Source organism: Ochlerotatus camptorhynchus, unplaced genomic scaffold, assembly GCF_037179485.1.
Source record: "Ochlerotatus camptorhynchus isolate MF236.1 unplaced genomic scaffold, CSIRO-AGI_Acam_v1.1 ptg000370l, whole genome shotgun sequence".
NCBI classification, from domain to species: domain Eukaryota; kingdom Metazoa; phylum Arthropoda; class Insecta; order Diptera; family Culicidae; genus Ochlerotatus; species Ochlerotatus camptorhynchus.
The window spans coordinates 230,302-250,138 of NW_027040858.1; the positions used below are offsets into that span (position 1 = coordinate 230,302).

The 19,837-nt window shown below is 43.0% G+C and overlaps 1 protein-coding gene across 1 annotated transcript; it reads left to right on the forward strand.

Annotated features, from left to right (window-relative positions):
• Nucleotides 1-12,181: 12,181 nt before the first annotated feature.
• LOC135710080 (putative ATP-dependent RNA helicase DHX57) lies at nucleotides 12,182-16,419 on the forward strand. Its single transcript, XM_065232550.1, has 3 exons — nucleotides 12,182-12,370; nucleotides 12,441-14,485; nucleotides 14,555-16,419. Exons 1-3 carry the CDS (start codon nucleotides 12,303-12,305, stop codon nucleotides 16,282-16,284), a joined length of 3,843 nt encoding a protein of 1,280 aa, XP_065088622.1. The 5' UTR covers nucleotides 12,182-12,302; the 3' UTR covers nucleotides 16,285-16,419.
• The last annotated feature ends 3,418 nt before the right edge of the window (nucleotides 16,420-19,837 follow it).

Sequence of the window (19,837 nt, forward strand, 5' to 3'; positions counted from 1 at the left end):
AGAATGGTCTTAGAAGAGGGTAGGTAGATAGTTCCGTTAAGCGAACCCCACACGTATCAATATATTGACGCGAAGGAGAATTATCGACAATAATATTGAAGATGTGAATACAGAAATATTGTCAATATCGATGTATTGACGTCAATATAGAATGTATTGACAATACAATTATTGTCAATAAAATCAATCGCGTAGGGTCCACTTTAGAGTACGGCAGTATGAAAAATGAATAGAAGATGAAAATGAGTAAAGGGTCATTAATGCGACAGTACAAGTCAAACGCACACTTATTTGCCTAGCCCGTGCGATGTACGAGGAGTTCGTATGTATGTCTTCAAATCTACAGCTGGCTGTAGATTCTACCAGGTTCGATCATATTCTTTTCAAACCTAGCGCGTATTTAGTTTAGTTTTGATATTTAATTCTTAAACAATAATTGGCCCGGTCTCACCATGTTTCGCTGGTCTGCCGCCGTTGATTTATTCTTTTGGAATTCCTTGGTCTTTTTCTCTAACGCTTCGTATTTCACTTCGTGCTTCACCGGAAATTTCCTTCCGTAGATCGTCCTTGGTCGGTTGTGACATGATACCGCCTTTTCCGGGTTTTTCTTGTTTTCCGAGGGAGATAAATCCGCACTAATGTCCGTTCCTGGTTCGATGTTGACTCCTTCCTCGCTGGTTGGTGTGGTCGATCTCATGTCCACCATCTGTCACTGTATTGCCATGGTCATCCGAGATGTCACTGAATGATCCAATTAACTGCAGCCTTCTTTCTTCTTCTTCTTCTTCTTCTTCTTCTTCTTCTTCTTCGCATATTAGCTTATTGCGTGCTCTCAACTTAGTGTTCTAAGATGCACTTCCACAGTTATTAATTGAGAGCTTTCGATGCCTGTACCATTTTTGCATTGATATGATTGTGTGGCAAGTCCAATCATACTTCTATGCCCAGGAAAGTCGAGAAATTTTCCAACCCGAAAAATTCCTAGACCGAACCGCGAATCGAACCCAGCCACCTCCAGCATGGTCTTGCTTTGTAGCTGCGCCTTTACCGACTGAGCTAAGGGAGGCTCCACTGCAGCCATGTGTGATAAAAACACTTGAAAGGGGCCACTTGACCAGTTCTGAGGACTACTCCAAAGACGGTCGATAGTCGTGAAGATTAATTCGCACGCGTGACGATTTATATCCTTCTGCAGTTAAACAAGCGCTATTTCAAGAAGCTCCTTCATTCATCGTTGATCATCATCAGAGCGTCACACTAAAAGCGAAATTGACAGGTTTTATAAGTCATACACATACTTTATAATCTAGTCTTGTAAATTACAAGTATTATTATTTAATAATTCCGAAAAACAATGTTTATAGCAAGTGAGTGGCTCTTAGATTGGCCTATGGATCTAAGATTGGGCCCATCGCTAGAAATCTGCTATTTATCAATGTTATCTAGATGAACGCGTCTTTGGGACGGTACTAATGTATATTTTAAGTCGCTATTGAAAATTTAGTCGATTGCTGAATTTATGTATGGGCCCAAATTAGGAGCATTTAGGCCGTCATTACATCCATTTTCCCCTATACATCAGCATTCACCCATACATTAATCATTCATTGGGAGTCTTTAATCATTAACGCTCTGGAGGGCACAACATTGTTCAGCTGGCCAGCAAAAATAAGTAAGTACGTCACCCAACTATCAAACGCCCAACTAAAACGCACCCCAACGAGCGAGCGATGACTTAATTTATTTGCAAAACATGGTTGCAACTGTTTTGTCCGATACCGTAGTTCACAACGTCATTGATTCAATATGTTTTATCTCAAAACCAAACGGATATTATCGCAGCACCTATAGACGATAACACGGTCGAAAATATTTGACGTCCATCCCGGCATCGCATGGCAAACCAACGTGACATCGGTGATATCACCTCGCGTCATTTCTTTCAAACCATACTATCGTGTCGTTTCTGAATAGGTTCAACGTCATATCCTGCAATGGTTTTTCCACACAGCACATTCCAAGCCCCGGTTCCTGCAATCGCACACAATATTGGGGTATTTTCCCCAAAATTTCACGCGGTTTTGCTCCAGCTAAACGAAGCGCCGCACTTTTGGCTTCCAGTTTATCCCATCCTTTTGGGGAATAACATTGCGGCATTTCGTTAGGAGCGGTCGTTCGTTTCGGAAAGCAAAGGTCGTGTGAAACTTTATGCTAATAGTACGTTCAGACTACAGAGTTATAACATGTTATAGCGCTATCAATTATTTGACAACCGTTATAACGGCTCAGTCTGGACAGCGCTTAAGATCCTCCTTTTGGGAAAAACCGAAAGGCCGCGCGCGCGGTGTTTCAAATCCACTGAATGTTACAATATAGGAAAAATGACAAATCCCGATCGAGGGCACATTATCACCCCCGTTGTTGAGGCAAACATCAGAAAATAAGCGAATCACTGGCGTCACCAGCCAGCCCCGCACCCAGCTTGAACACATCGATCGAGTATACTGGTATGTACCTTTCCGATTAATACTGCATGTGATTCCGACATTGCCACAACAATGTCAACAATTTCGAATTCAAATTGAACCAGATCGCACTTGAAAAAAGCGTACACGAGTTTCAAAAGCTAATCCATCGATCATAAAAGCGGCGGTCGCACAGATTAGCGCTCGACCGAGCGGATGTAGTTCGGATTAGTTTTGGTACAATGCGATCTGTCATTGTCCCGCTAACTAAATAAAACGAGAATTTGAATTGCATGCGGAACCACCGGATCGGTCATATCGCGCGACTTCGCAAAAAATAACGCAGCTGATTTGATTATGTCGTGTGTCTGACAGCAAATTCCTACCGCCACTCAATGTTAAGGTTGATGAAACTTCCGGTCGGAACACGTTTTTGTTTGGAAACAATGGCCCCAAAAAGCGATGCATGATTTTGCATGAGCTTCGAGCACAATGACGGAAAGTAGCATGCTTCTATGCAGTGGACCATCATCATCATCATCATCATAGCAAGCCGTAAACGGGGAGTTTTGACAATTACGGTTAAGTTGACTGAAACTTTTAAAATTTTCAACTTCAATAAGAAATAAACACGCACTTTCAAGAAATTCCTCATGAGATGGACTGCTGGAACGATCATCCAATCGATTTGCACATTTCAATAACTGATCAGTGATCCTATTTAGTTTGCGGTATTTAGTGTGGTGGTGTTAAAATTGAAGCACTTGTCATAATCGCCTCGGTCAACACTCGTGGAATTTGAGTGACTTTTTTTTTTGTCTCGTTAAGCCAATGCATCAACGTCGAACGAAGCTCATTGCCACTTCCGTTGAAATCACGTCGTATCTCTTATGCCTTTTTCAGACTGCAGAGTTGTAACATGCTACAAGGGTGTTATAATAATTATTAACAAGAACAGCGTCATGAAGACAGCCTTGTAACATGTTATAGCTCCGGAGTCTGTACAAGGCATTAGGATGGTTGTAATGGAAAATAAGCAATCAAATAAATCTAAACCATTTCAAGGGATCAGGGCAACAAAAAAAAGCGAAATTTTGGGTGTTTTTTTCTTGAAAAGTAAAACGCTGGTAAAGCGCTGTACAGACTGGAGAGTTATAACATGTTATAACGGTTGTCAAATAATTGCAACACAGAATCTGGGACGGGACTTGACAATCGGGTAGCGATTTTGAGCCAATTTGCTGTCAAATCCGAGCCAGTTGCTGATTGGTCGATTTGACAGTAGCAGTCGTGGAATAAAAAGGACAGAGGGATCACATCAATCTGGCTGGCAGTGATGCCGGAATCAATGTTGACGTTAATGGCGTTGTTAATTGTTTATATTTGCGAAAGGAGAGTTGAAAAATTGAGTGCACTGCATGTTTTAAGCGATGGATATTGTTGTTTGTTTATGGTTGTTATTATTGTGTTGAGCAAAAATGATGTACAAGCTGCTAGACTGCGGTAGAAACTCCGAATAAAATCCAAATTAAAATAGAAAAAATATTTTACATCCCTGGCATCATTGGTCAACTCCGTCAAACACCACGCACAACTTTCCGAAGGGCATTCTTCAAGAAGATTAAGAAGAGTGAGAAGCTCGATTGTCAAGTCCCGTCCCAGCACAGAATAAGGCATTTACGAGACGTTTCGAGTCAGCTGTTTTTTTTTCTGTTTACCTATTTTGACGTTTACCAGCGGGCCGATTTGTTGACATCAGTTCATGTTTATAATTTGTACAGCGAAAGTTCTTCGGTGGTCTCAGTTTTTTGTAACTGCAGTTGCAGTAGCTGTAGCGTTTTACAATGGGAAAACACGATTTAGATGTTGTGTACCGGGATGCTCGGCCAGGGGCGTAAAAGGAAAGCAAGGAACGGATAAATTCTTTCGTTGTCCCGATCCAGATCGCTTAAGTTCGCCTTTCTTACGGGCACAAGCAGAACTGCAACTCGATGCTAGGCGGAGAGCAGTTTCCGAATATTTGCCGTCTACTGGTCGAATTTGTAGCAGACACTTTGTATCAGGTAGGTGTGTTTGATGAATTAATAATATGAAACATCCTGTTACAATAATCTTGTAATAAACATTGAAATGCCCATCTCCATTGCAGTTCGACCTGCTCAACCGGCATGCAAAAGTGACATTGATTGAATTCCCGTACTTTTGCTCCCAAACAGAACGTATAATGCCGTTCCGGAAGAGGCATTGGGAACGACCAATACGGCCATCGACTGCAAGTTCGAAAATCCAGATAAATTGTACGATGGTCACAAGTCCGCATCCGGAGCAACTGATTCAACAAACGTCAAGTTTGTTGAAAATAAAGAAATGATTATGGCAATTCGGGCGCTTCCTCATCATCTTCCGAAAGAACCCTCTCCTGTATCTCAATGCATAATGGTGTAGCATAATTGATTCGTACGACACATTTTCTGGAAGCTCACTTTTTTTCATAAGCAGCAGGTATGGATCTTTTCCAATCACTGTAATTTTTTGCACGTACCGCTCCAGGTGCTCTGCTGTCAAAGCAGCGGCATACTTGCTTAAAGTGATGGAATCTTAAAGCATGTTTATTGAAATTAACGGCATCTTAAGATCAATTAATTATGTTACCTGATTGCGCTGAAGATGATGCAGTATTCAACAGTTTTGCTGCGATATGTTTAGGAATTTTTTTCGGAGACATTTTTAATTTTCACTTTCACACGATACAAAATCAAAATACGACCAAAATCAAAAAAAAAACATCAGACGTAAACAATAACAATGCCTCGAGCGCGTTCGAGTGGCCCACCAGGAACTGTCATCAAGACGTCACGTAAAATAGCTTAAAACACTGTACAGACTGGAGAGTTATAACAACAATCAATACGAAACTAACGATTTTAAATTGGCTCACTACTTGACTAGCCTATTGGTCCCAAGAAAATCGACTAACGTACCCCATTCTAGTATAAATTCCAGTACTACACTATGTTTGTTTTGATTCGCTATGAAAGTTTGACAGATAAAATGAGGGGTTAGTGGATTTTCCTATGTTTCGAGGGGTGAGTCGATTAGCTTGGGACGGAAGATAGTACCAGAGCTGAGCCAAAAAGTTGAGCTCGTTTCTTCGGGACCTTCTGGTCTTAGAGTTACCTCTATGGTTATAACATGTTATAACGGTTGTCAAATAATTGCAACACAGAAACCACCATCAAGATAGCGCTATAACATGTTATAACTCTGTAGTCTGAACGTACTATAAACGCTGTCCAGACTGGAGAGTTAAAACATGTTATAACGGTTGTCAAAAAAATGCAACACAGAAACCACCATCAAGATAGCGCTATAACATGTTATAACCATAGAGGTAATAGTACGTTCAGACTATAGAGTTATAACATGTTATAGTGCTATCTTGATGGTGGTTTCTGTGTTGCAATTATTTGACAACCGTTATAACATGTTATAACTCTCCAGTCTGTACAGCGTTTAACTCTAAGACCAGAAGATCCCGAAGAAACGAGCTCAACTTTTTGGCTCAGCTCTGGTACTCTCTTCGGTCCCAAGCTAATCGATTCACCCCTCGAAACATAGGGAAAACCAATAACCCCTCATTTTATCCGTCAAACTTTCATATAGCGAATCAAAACAAACATTGCGTTGTACTAGAATTTCGACTAGAATAGGGTACTCGTTTGCTTGGGACCAATAGGCTAGTCAAGTGGTGAGCCAATTTAAAATCGTTAGTTTCGTATTGATTGTTGTTATAACTCTGTAGTCTGAACGTACTTAAGACCAGAAGGTCCCGAAGAAACGAACTCAACTTTTCGGCTTAGCTCTGGTACCACAAACGAAGTGACAGACGGAGCGGCTCGAAAACTTTGGTGACTAACCTTCTATTGCAATTTTTCAGTGTACCACATGGCAACACCACTACTACTGGATTGTACCACATGGCAACACTACTATTGGATTGAACTAGCATCTTCACCAAATATACTAGAATATTTTGGTTCTATCTCTTTCACTCTACTCAAAACTGAAATGCATAAAAAAATGACAAAATGATACGCACTCTTTGCACACTGTCAAAGAATCATTGTACACAAATTCAACTTTGTTCAAATCAAAACAAAAAAACTAACCCATCTGGTGGATGATGGCACAAGCTTCCAAGAAAATTCTATTACAGTGAACCACATTATTTAAATGAATTTCTTCGCCAGTAGGTCGTCTGTCACTTCGTTTGTGCTGCTACTATCTTCGGTCCCAAGCTAATCGATGCACCCCCTCGAAACAAAGGATAATCCACGAACCCCTCATTTTATCTGTCAAACTTTCATATCGAATCAAAACAAACATTGTGTAGTACTGGAATTTATACTAGAATGGGGTACGTTAATCGATTTGCTTGGGACCAATAGGCTAGTCAAGTAGTGAGCCAATTTAAAATCGTTAGTTTCGTATTGATTGTTGTTATAACTCAGTAGTCTGAACAAGGCATTATCCACCATTAGCGCTATAACATGTTATAACTAGTCTGAACGTACACAGAAAAAAAGTTGTTGAATATTACATTCAAACAGCTGCACAGAGATCATTCCGCCGGTAGTGTAATATTACGTTGTACGATGTACATCGATTTTGCGAACAAAATTACATCCATTGATGTAATATTGTATCTGCTTTTTGCTATTACATCATTATTTTGGTGCTCATTTTCTAAAGGCGGGGCCAATCTAAAGTTAGGTACTCTACTATGACATCTGTGAAAGGGAATCTAGTATCATGTAGAATAAATCGTCCAATGTAACACTAATTGATTATGTCATTGAGAAAAATCGTCCAATGTAACATGTCCGATGTACAACTTGACTAGTCAAAACGTCCTATGTGGTTTTTGCTATAAAGGGTGTCCACGATGAAACTGCCACACACAAAATTGATTCGCAAAATTCGAGTTTTCATCCGATTGCCATCAAATTTTCAGGGATTGAGAAATAACTATTAAACTTCATTTTACCATTTTACTCGTATTTTATTTACAGTCCATACGCAAATGCCCGCACCTTGGCCTTAACCCCGGCCATAAGATTCTGCACAACTTGTGAATCAACCGTTTTTTGCATGTAAACCCATACTTTCTTCAGTTCCTCGACTGTCTTCACTACCTTAGGTCGTTTAAGAAGGTGCTGCTTCATAATCGCCCAGTACTTCTCGATGGGGCGGAGCTCCGGAGTGTTGGGAGGGTTGAACATTTTCGGCACGAAATTGACCTTATTGTCCGCATACCACTTCAGCACGTCCTTGGAGTAGTGGCATGAGGCCAAATCCGGCCAGAAGATTGTTGGGACGTTGTGGGCCTTCAGGAGAGGAAGCAGCCGCTTCTGGAGGCACTCTTTTATGTACACCTGTCCGTTCATCGTGTCCTGGGTCACGAAAGGTGCACTCCGCTTCCCGCACGTGCAGATGGCTTGCCAAACCAGGAATTTCTTCGCAAATTTGGACATCTTCTGAGTGCGGACATGCTCCGGAACGCTGAACTTATCCTTGGCCGTGAAAAACAGGTTGCCGGGGATCTGTTTGAAGTCGGCCTTCACATATGTTTCGTCGTCCATGATGCAGCATTCAACTTTCGTCAGCATGTTGAGGTACAACTTCCTGGCACGGGTTTTGGCGGACTTGTTCTGCTTCTCGTCGCGATTAGGGGCCTTTTGTACCTTGAAAGTTCGAAGCCCAGCCTTAGTTTTGGCCTTCTGGACAAAACTTCGGCTTAGGTGCAGCTTCTTAGCCACATCCCTAACGGAGGCGTTCGGATTTCGGTTGAAGGCCCCAACTACGCGGTTGTGATTTTTGGTGTTGTACGGAATACTTTTTCCTTCACTTCTGGGCTTCCGATCGGTGGTCAACCGTTCCTCAAACCGCTTAATCACTCGCGACACCGTGGAATTCGCGATTCCCAACGTTTTAGCGATGGAACGATGCGAGAGATCCTTGTTCTCGTGATGAATGCGCAAGATTTTATCACGCACGAGCTGTTCTTTCGACTCCATTTCCGCGAGTTTTGATCACAGGACTTTAAAACTTGCAGGATGTAAATAATGCACTATGAACTAAATCCACCCAAATTTTCATTAAATTCTACGCAACGGTTAAAAAGTTAGAGCAATTTCATAGTGTGGCAATTTCATCGTGGACACCCTTTATTGTAGCATGAAATTCAAATCAAAATTGTGATTTTACCGTTTCTACTGAATTTTCAACTGTTACTGTTACTGTTACTGTTACTATTGCTTACACACTATTTCTAAATTACCCAAATTTGGGCAGAATCCACCCAGATCGGTCAAAATTGAACCAGATAAAATGAGGGGTTAGTGGATTTTCCTATGTTTCGAGGGGTGAATCGATTAGCTTGGGACCGAAGATAGTACCAGAGCTTAGCCAAAAAGTTATGCACTTTTCTTCGGGACCTTCTGGTCTTAAGGCCGGCGCACAATGCATACGTTTTCGGGTTTTTTGACAGATGTCAGTAGTGTGCTTTGGTTAGAAATTTTATTGTTTTTGCTATGGTCATTCATGTCGATTTGTCGGTGATTAAAGCCCTATCCCTACTAGCCCTATCCAGCATTTTACGAGCGCTTATGGCCGCCACAATCTAACTGAGTTTTTGGTATGATTTGACGTTTGGGTTGTGTCGTTTTAAGTGTAATCGACAAAAGCTGTAGCCGGCATAAAGTTGGCTAGCCTAAATCGGTCTTCTAGAGTGTTCAGTGGATTGGTTTTTAAACAAATGGCTTAAGCGCCACCTCCATAGAGGACCACTTGTCGTTTCGGATGTCCGGCAAACTCAAAACCCCAGGGCGAGTTCAGTCTAATGCAAAAGATTGGAACGCGCTAGTAGACGTTAAGTACTTGGGATTCAAAGAAAACACTAAATCCAACCGAATGAAAACTAACTAATTAGAAACCGTCTTTCTACCGGAGCGAATGCACTGGACGACCTGTTTCTCATCACAGGTGAAGCTCTTCCCCAAACACAAAATCGACACGCTTCAGGACAGAAATGGTGGACTGAGATTCCCAAGCAGTCCGACTTGGAGTAAAACCAAACAACGAAAACTACAACAACGAACGAAACGTGAGAAACTTCTTTAGACCAGTGCACTCATTGAACGGGAAATTCTAACCTAACAATCAACACAATTATTTAGCAGAATAGAAAGACATTTATTTAGAAAAACAACATATAGAACGAAAATTTTATTACCTAAACATTTTTATCCGGGAACCCTCATTCTTCTCTTACTCTCTCTCTAATTCCCTACTTAACTGTGCGGATTTCTAAATGGCTATTTATAATTGGCGCTTCATCCAGATTTATTGCATGCATGCGGACATTGTACGGTTCTACCAACAATAAATACGAAACTAACGATTTTAATTTGGTTCACTACTTGGCTAGCCTATTGGTCCCAAGCAAACGATTAACGTATCCCATTTTAGCCGAAATTCTAGTACTACGCAATGTTTGTTTTGATTCGCTATGAAAGTTTGACAGATAAAATGAGGGGTTATTGGTTTTTCCTATGTTTCGAGGGGTGAATCGATTAGCTTGGGACCGAAGAGAGTACCAGAGCTGAGCCAAAAAGTTGAGCACGTTATTTCGGGACCTTCTAGTCTTAGAGTTACCTCTATTACTCACGCTTCTGCTTTACCGACTGCTCCTAACCATCGTCTGTCGCTCCTGCGACGCTCGCTGCACGGAATACAAAAGATTCACCAAATTGGGTGCGAGTCTTGATTCTCTAATTCACCAACTGCTTTTCGTGGTGATATCCCGGTGGGTGGGAAAAATGCTCACCTGGAGCGCGATATAGACGGCGCAGCTCCCTTCTAACTCCGGCCGATGTTAGGTCCTTTAATACCGACGCGTGGGGTCAGGGTAGTGGTAATATCGAGGGGGCGCGGTATGCCGAGCGGGAGGTGGTGGGACGAAACTAGAGACAAAAAGCCGTCAAACGGCTGTACAATTGGATAAGCGCATTGTTGCAAAACCGCATAGCAAATAATTTACCTTTTTGCTTGAAACTAAAATCGCGCACAGTACCGCACTAGCCTACTCAACTAAATCAACAGTAACTACACCTAATCAATGAAATTAACGAACAATTAATTACACTGAACTTAAAGACACTTCTCACATTTAAATATACCTCTACAAACACAAAGCGAAACTATACAAAAAACTTCACAGTCCTGCCTCTTCCACGGGTTGGATTAAAGTAGACGAGAAAGAACTTGGGATTCCTCAGAAAGGCCGCTAAAACAATTCTTGGCCTTCGTTCCGGAAACCGAAAAAACGATCTTATCAAAAGGCGATCTCCGATTACCTTCCGATTCGATCAGAGATACTATCTCTTTTCCTCCCAAGTATCCCACATCTGCCTAGCTCATTCCAATCTTTAACTTAAAGCGTTTTTCTTATTATTAAATTTCCGACGACAAGTAATCCTACTGGGAGATTATATTCAATCCCACGGATCAAATTTCATGCCACCTCAAATGAGAAAACTTACGCGCCTAGTGAGCGGATGAACAAAATAATGAGTGAAATTTCATGCAGGGATAATTTACTCTTGATATGAGTTCACCAGTTGCATACAAGTAAATTGGGATAGTGCGTGTCGTTTCGAATAGTAGCAGCATAGAGGTAACTCGTAGCAGTGAACATTTGTAGCATTTGAACTTCATGCTACATTAATTTAATATCTAATTGGCAAATCAAAGTTGGCACTCGTGGAGAATAGAAGAACTTTGAAAGTGATGATGGTTTCAAAATTTTCCACGGGGAAGTATACGAGTGCAATCTTAAAATGCTTTTATTTTGAAAAGGGAGCATTTTATTTAAATCTGGTTTCTGCTACAGTGGTAGAAAAGCGAAAGTCTATGTTTACACCTAAAAATCTGAAAATAAATTATGTTTTCTGTATTATATGTCTATTGAGTAGTCCTGAAGTTTTCTACTAACGTAGCACTAACCAGATTTAAATAAAATGCTCCATTCACAAAATAAATGCATTTTAAGATTGCACTCGTATACTTCCCCGTGGAAAATTTTGAAACCATCATCACTTTCATAGTTCTTCTATTCTCCACGAGAGCCAACTTTGATTTGCCAATCAGAATATCGCTACAAAGCCAAACTTCAAATCGTATGTTCCCTACCAGAAATTCAGCCAGATTGTGGCGGCCATAAGCGATCGTAAAATACTGGATACAGTAACAGCATGGGACGTCTACCGAAAGTTGTTACAGTCGAACGAATAAGTTAAACATAACGTCAACCATAGTGCGCATTATAGCGCATCATTGTGCGAATTCAGTACCCTATGTCCGACACATGAGTTTAACGTGCAGAACAAGAGTAAAATCGATTGTCACGTGTGGGGTTTTCCGGTTTTCAACCGATGATACGAAGAAAATGTCGCAATATTTTACCGATTTTTACGAGGATTTTTTTCCGTGCCGCATGATTCAGTACCACCTTGCTGTTTACCCAATAAGCTAACTTCACTCTCAGTCATCGACGAGCTGACATGGCGCACCACATTAAACAAAAAAAAAATCGCAAAGCAGCTGATTTTGACAGTTTTGCTCTCCACTCCACGTCGTGCGATCGTAATATATCGTCGTAGCTCGTTTCATTTTCTTCGCGTGAACTGTGCGTCACGATTTTTCATCTTTTCCATCCGGGATCAGTGATTTGCGTTTGATTTCAAGTCAATTTTCCATTTTTGAAGACCCCGCAGGATGAACGGCGAAAGCAAACAGTTGCTGAGCGATTGCTTTCTGCGGACAATCGTGGATCCCCGTTCGACGTGAGTACTGTTTACCTACATTGAACAACATGGTGTAATAATTGAACCCATCTCATTCATTTATGTATAGGAATGCTCCGATTGAACCTCCGCCGACGAAGGCCCCGGTCAAGGTGGAGCTGCAGGTCCTTCGGCTGAAGCTGGACTCACAGAATATGGTAATGGACACGCTGAGGACGATCCACGGAGATTCCTTCCAGCTTGGTGACATTTCCAAGTACGAAGACAAAGGTGGCCGGATGAAGAAGTCATACTGGCAGGACCGGGGGAATCTGGTCATTCAGGGTGGATGCGATTTCTCGGATGTGAAGAAGACGGGGAATTCGAACGAGGATAAGTTCCGAATGTATGCGTTGATTAAACTGGCCAGCTATGGATTTGCCAAGAAGCACTGCGAGGAAGCGCTAGATCATTGCAAGGGGGATGTGGATGATGCGCTGGCGCTGTTGTTTGAAAAGTACTTTCCACCGCCGGTGGATTTGGTGTATCAGGAGTGTGACTTTGGGGAAGAAGAGCTCCACCAGATGAGAGCGGATGAGAAGGAAGCGATGGAATCGATTTACGATAAGTTGTTCGTTGAGAAGGAAAGGAACCGGGTATGGCTGTTGAAGTTCAAAATTGACCATTTGATGGCGCACAGTCCTTCGGAAATGAAGAAGATGGAACAGCAGAAGACGAAACAGGTGGAGGAGGAAGAACGCAGGAGGCAACAGATTGGTCGGAAGAAAAAGCCGAAGAAGGAACCGTGCTGGAATTTCGCTAAAGGGAAGTGCAGGTACGGAAATAAGTGTTACTTTTCGCATGGACCGGATTCCGAGGGAGAAGAATCGAACACGAAGGAGAAAAAGGACAAGCCGGAGGAAGATCCGAATTGGTTCTTCCTGGAGATTCGGTTTCCTAAGAAGAGCAAATATCCTTACGAGGCACCTTCGGTTTATTTGAAAACGACTTGCGCGGACATCCCTCAGCAGTTGATGTTGAGGATTTGCAGGAGACTGGTACAGGAATCGATTACCATTACCCAGGAAGGAATGCCGTGTGTGTACTCCATAGCGGAATTGCTTCAGAACGATGAGGAAATTGAGAAGTTTATCGAGTTGGATCGATATCAATTTCCAGATCCTAGGCGTTCGCTTTTCTATCAACCGGAAGTAGACGAAATGAACAATCTAAAAATCGAAGATCTCCCGACTCACCATCAGAAGGGCACCACGAACCGTTCGTCCGGACCGAGATCCAATCCAGAACAACTGCGGAAAGAGGATTTGAACATCATCCGGAAGTTCATGGACAAACAGACCAACACTGCCTACAAAGATATGCTACGGCATCGGAAGCAACTGCCGGCGTGGAATAAAATGTCCGACATTATAGCCGCGATGGAATGCAATTCGGTGCTGGTGATCAGCGGAGAAACAGGTTGCGGTAAATCCACCCAAGTGCCTCAGTTCATCCTGGACAATTGGCTATACCAGTCTTCGAAGATGGACGGCAAAGTTCCTCACGTTGAAATTATCTGCACCCAACCAAGAAGGATTTCGGCGATTGGAGTTGCAGAGCGTGTGGCGGACGAGCGGGTTGAAAAGATTGGCAATACCGTCGGTTATCAGATCCGGTTGGAGAATAAGATTTCCTCGTCTACTCGGCTAACCTTCTGCACGACGGGAATCTTGCTGCGACGGTTGCAGTCGGAACCCATGTTGAACAATGTGACTCATATCCTGGTAGATGAAGTGCACGAACGTTCCGAGGAATCCGACTTCCTGCTGCTCATCCTGAAGCAACTACTGGAGAAGCGTTCTGATCTCAAGGTGATTCTCATGTCGGCCACGCTGAATTCAAATCTTTTTTCGTCCTACTTCGGTGATGTTCCGGTATTGGACATTCCCGGAAGAACCTTCCCCGTGGAGCAGCTTTTCCTGGAGGATATCCTGGAGAAGAGTGGGTTCGTGTTGGAGGCTGACTCGCAGTTCTGTCGAAAACTGCGGAAAGGCGAAGAGGAACAACTGTTACAGGAACTGGAATACTCAGATGTGAAAGCGGCCAACGCTGCCCCGGCCAAATCGATCAAGGATGAGAACCTAAAGATGACTGATATGTTCGCCAGATACTCGGGTAAGTTGACGACATTTTCCTCAAACCCCTAAGCAAAATCAATCTTAAGTTTATCAATTTATATTTCAGATTACTCCAAACCAACCTGCAAAACTCTCTACCTGTTGGATCCGCTCCGCATCAATCCGGAACTGATAGAACACGTCCTGCGATACATAGTTGAGGGAACCGATCACGGTTGGCCCCAGGAGGGATCCATCGTCATTTTCCTCCCTGGTCTAGCCGAGATTCAAACCATTCACGAAGCCCTAACCGATAGCAAGCTGTTCGGTCCTCGGGAAGGCAAATTTATCCTTGTCCCACTGCACTCCACTCTCAGCAACGAAGAGCAAGCGCTGGTCTTCCGGAAGGCACCCAAGGGAAAGCGGAAAATCGTTCTCAGTACCAACATTGCCGAAACGTCCGTCACCATCGATGATTGCGTGTTCGTGATCGATTGTGGCCAGATGAAGGAGAAACGGTTCGACTCGAACCGGAACATGGAATCGTTGGATGTTGTGTGGGTCTCCCGGGCCAATGCCCTCCAGAGGAAGGGTCGAGCCGGGCGTGTCATGCCAGGAGTCTGCATCCATTTGTTCACGAAACCTCGCTTCACCAATCACATCCTCGGTCAACCGGTGCCGGAAATTCATCGGATACCACTGGAACCGTTGCTGCTGAGAATCAAAACGCTGGAAACTTTGCAAGGAAGCTCGCTGAAAGATGTTCTTATGGGAACTATCGAACCACCTTCGGAAGAGAACATTGAAGCGGCCAAGAAGCGACTAATTGATGTTGGCGCGTTCGATCTGGACGAACAATTGACGTCCCTCGGACACCATCTAGCTGCACTACCGGTCGACGTGCGGATAGGCAAACTTATGCTTTTCGGTGCAATCTTCCAGTGTCTGGATAGCGTCCTAACGATCGCCGCTTGTCTCAGCTTCAAAAGCCCCTTCGTATCGCCTTTCAGCAAACGGGACGAAGCCGACAGTCGCAAACGTCAGTTCGGAATTGCCAACAGTGACCACCTAACGATGCTAAATGCCTACCGGAAATGGAAAGAAACTACCAAACGAAGCAGATATGCAGCGCATTGCTACGCCGAAGAGAACTACCTTTCCTCGAAAACGCTTCAAACGATCGGAGAAATGAAGTACCAATTCCTGGAACTGCTCGTCTCAATCGGTTTCGTTCCTACCGATCTCAGTGGACGGCGGGGGAAGTTCGTCAAAGACGAACTGCTCGAACTAACCGGGATGGACATCAACGCCAACGGAGAAAACAATCGCCTTCTAGCCGCAATTCTTTGCGCCGCGTTATACCCGAACGTAATCAAAGTCCTGACTCCGGAAAAATCCTTCATCAGCGGAGCTGGAGGCGCCGTCCCAAGACTCCCCCAAGCATCCGACCTCCGCTTCAAAACCCAGCAGGACGGCTACGTAAACCTGCATCCCTCGTCGATCAACTCCAAAACCGGCCACTTCAATTCCCCTTACCTGGTCTATCAGGAGAAGGTGAAAACCTCCCGAATCTACATCAGGGAAACGACCATGGTCCCACTGCTGCCGATGGTGCTGTTCTCCGGAAGTGATTTGCGAATAGAACTGCATGGAGGCGACTTTGTGATACTACTGGAGGACGGATGGATTGCACTGCAGGCCGAAACGCACCAGGTGGCGGAGATGATGAAGTTCCTGCGGCTGGAGCTGGCCAAGATGCTGGAACTGAAGATTAGCGATCCGCTGTTGAACCTGACCAATCACGAACATGGGCGGAAGGTGATCGGAACGATTGTGCAGTTGATTACGAAGGAGTAGTAGGTAGTAGTAGAGTGGCTTTCGGCTGTTTTAGATAGATGAAAACACGTGGAAATATATTGTTTTAAAATGTAACCTGGTAGTACATAATACCTAGTTACATATATGTATGCATATAATGTTGTACTAACGAACAGAAATACAAGTGTAAATGTTGATTAATTATATTAAGCTGTGTTTTTTTATTATGTTTAGGAAATATTTAAGGTAGTACTGTCCGACGTGTGGGCCGCGGGCTGGGCTTGGTCTCTGTATATCAACAATGATTCTAGCCCAATTTTAGCCTTTATCATGATCTTCAACCCAGATACAAAATACAGCTTGAAACATGCAAGCCTGGGGCCTCATTGCGCAAGTCGAAACGAAGCATTTTTTGTATGAACGCTTGTATGAAAAAGTTTGTCGTTTCGACTTGCGAAATGCAACCCCTGATGGTGTTCCTTCAACACTAGGTGGATTTATTTTTCCTCTGTTCGCATTTGTTGGCATTTGCTGTAACCTGAGCCCAGGTCAAATTCCTATCGACTTGCTTGATTTCATTGTTGAGGCACAACCGCCATGAGCCCATGGTTCTGCCTCTGCTGCGATGTCCTGCCGGGTTCATTTCAGCGCTTGCTTGCAGATTTCGTTTCCGCCATGTGTAGAGTGTGGCCGGCCCACCGCCACTTCAATTCAACCGGTGGAAACTAACGATTTGAAATTGGCTCACTAGTTGACTAGCCTATTGGTCCCAAGTAAATCGATTAACGTACCCCATTCTAGTCAAAATTCTAGTATTACACAGTTTTTTCGCATACCACGCGGAGTGTCACCAAAAAGCGAACGAGAAAAAAGTTTTCGGATTCATGTGGCAAAAAAATATCTACTTGTTCCGTTCCCGTTTGATTCGAATGCTTCAGTGCCCGTGGATTGTTCGCGATCCAGCCCCCCTTCGAGGAGGTGGTCAGCGACTTTGAGGAAAGCAAGTACCAAAACGCCGAACTGCCTCTTTCGTACTCGTCGCCGAACGAGTGGAGTTTTACAAACTGGCCAAGTGGCCATCGACAGAAACGTGTAATCAAAACAACATCCGCTGGTTGATTCAAATTCCTAGACTTCAGTATGTTACTGGGAGGGAGGTCCTTGGTTTCAAGCAATAAAATTCTAACAAAACAAATTTATCTTCCAGTGATATCTTCAAGACCAACCAGCTGATAAGCTCGTTTAGCAGATTTTGGACAACATTTTCAAACTGCTTTTTGAGGCCACAAACAACCCGAGCCAACATCCTAAATTGCACAAGTTCCTACAGAACGTGATTGGGTTCGATTCCGTGAATGACGAGTCCGAACCGGCGAATCCACTGTTCGATGGGGACGCCAGGGGCGAGGCCGGCCCAGTGCAGCATTTAGTGTAGATAAAACAAATAAATGAATAAAACAATTGTTCAGCTTATAAAACAGAAGTGTTTCATTTACAACATTAATTAACAGTTCCAACAATTTAGAAGAGATTTATTTCGTTATGATCACAATTTTTAAACAGTAAAATAAGCTTTCTGCTTCCATATATTTTTCATTCAGATTGCACTTATATTTCATTTAAACGTTGCATGACAATTTATTTTGAAACTGTATGACGAGTCCGTATCTATCTCAATGTTAATCATACGGTTTGTTCATTTCAAGTCTTCCTAAGAACGGATGATAATCATGCTAATGGTTTACAGCGTGCAGAACGAAAATCATCCTGTTTTAGAATTAATGCTATTCAGTTCTTCTGTGCTTTGAGAGCTGAATCAGAGAATGATAATCTTTCACAAATAGAAAAATAATCCGTATGGGGCTCAAGTGAAGCAATAATCATACATTGATGTATGGACAATTTGGTTCAGTGTATGTTTGTTTTGATTCGCTATGAAAGTTTGACAAATGAAATGAGGGGTTACTGGAATTTCCTATGTTTCGAGGGGTGAATCGATGAGCTTAGGACCGAAGATAGTACCAGAGCTGAGCCAAAAAGTTGAGCACGTTTCTTCGGGACCTACTAGTCTTAGAGTTACCTCTATGGCTGTACTCCGTTTGGTTCTCGGATGAGCCAACATTCATCTCACCGGCGGGCAACCCACCGACGTTAGACCAGTTCCTGACAAATACCGACACGGTGGCATCGTCACGTCCACTCGCACCATCGGACTGGCCCTAATTTTTCTTCCTCTTCGTGGTCCGCTTCACCGTGGCTGAGGTGGTATTCTCAACATCGGTGGGAAGAGTAGCGTACCTATTCGAAATAGGTACACTCAACCTACCCGCACCCTAACCGGGTAATACAAAAGTGGCACAGTAGGAAGAAGTGTTAGTTTGTTTACTAAAATGAACTAAGACGATTTTGTATGGCAAGTTTTGCTATAAGAAGTGCTCCTCGTGTTTATTCGCGAAATTCAGATCAAAGATTGATTACTTGCATAGGAAATCAATTCGGCAAGGCATATGTGACTAGCATACACCTTTTGGTGGTATGAAACAGGTCAAAACTGTCCAAATCCGCCCGTAAACTTTTTTGTTTTGGAAACCTTTATGGCAAAATAGTGAACTTTTCATGAACATTAAAGGCAAAAAACTCACCAACACTAGCGGACCGTGAGTTCTTGATCACCTATACACAAGCTTGCAAATGCTCATTACAGCTAAAATGCTATTTTTCGGATTTATGAAACTATTTATTATTATTATAGTCCATCTGACTTGATAGTCTCAATGAAACACTTAAATCTAAATGTAGTCACTCATTAAAAATTAAAAATTGGTCAACAGCAAACGATGACGAAACATCGAGGCATTGATGTCAAAGTCAAATAGGTCAGAGGCTTCGTTGAATTGATGAATCATGGCGACAAAGGAACTGTTTGCAGCATAGTTGGTTGCATGTACTACTTCATGTAGCAAGGTTCTCGGACGGAGTGTTCGGGCAGGAGCATACAGATTAATTTTGGCCAGTAACTCAGGAACATCATATTCTGCGAGTAAAACTTTAGCAACGAAGACGACCTGCGATATGTTTCGTCGCTTAGCAAGAGTATCCAAACCCAGTAAACGACAGCGGTGAGCATACGGTGGTAAATTCAGCGGGTCACTCCATGGAAGATAGCGCAGTGCGTATCTGACGAATTTGCGTTGAACAGCTTCGAATCGTCCACTCCATACAGCTTGGTAGGGATTCCAGACTATACTCGCGAATTCCAGTAGTGAGCGTACCAATGAACAGTAAAGGGCTTTAAAACACAGAGGATCACGAAATTCCTTAGATATCTTGAACATGAATCCAAGCTGTCGATTAGCTTTGTCGATCGTGGTTGAGAAGTGGCGAGTGTATGTGAGCTTTTCATCCAACATGACACCGAGGTCTTTAACGTGATCGACACGTTGAACTGCAGTTCCAGCAACGTTATAATCATACAAAATGGCAGTCCTAGTTCGACGGAAACTAATTACGCAGCACTTTGAGACGCACAGGACCATAAAATTACGTTCACACCAATCATTAAAGATTTCAAGAAGGTTTTGTAGTTCTAAAC

Bases quoted from the DNA above. Each gene is read 5' to 3' on its own strand.
- LOC135710080 (XM_065232550.1), top strand. From the start codon at position 12,303: ATGAACGGCGAAAGCAAACAGTTGCTGAGCGATTGCTTTCTGCGGACA. The intron at 12,371-12,440 runs GTGAGTACTGTT...ATTTATGTATAG, and splicing joins ATCGTGGATCCCCGTTCGAC to GAATGCTCCGATTGAACCTC. The intron at 14,486-14,554 runs GTAAGTTGACGA...TTTATATTTCAG, and splicing joins TATGTTCGCCAGATACTCGG to ATTACTCCAAACCAACCTGC.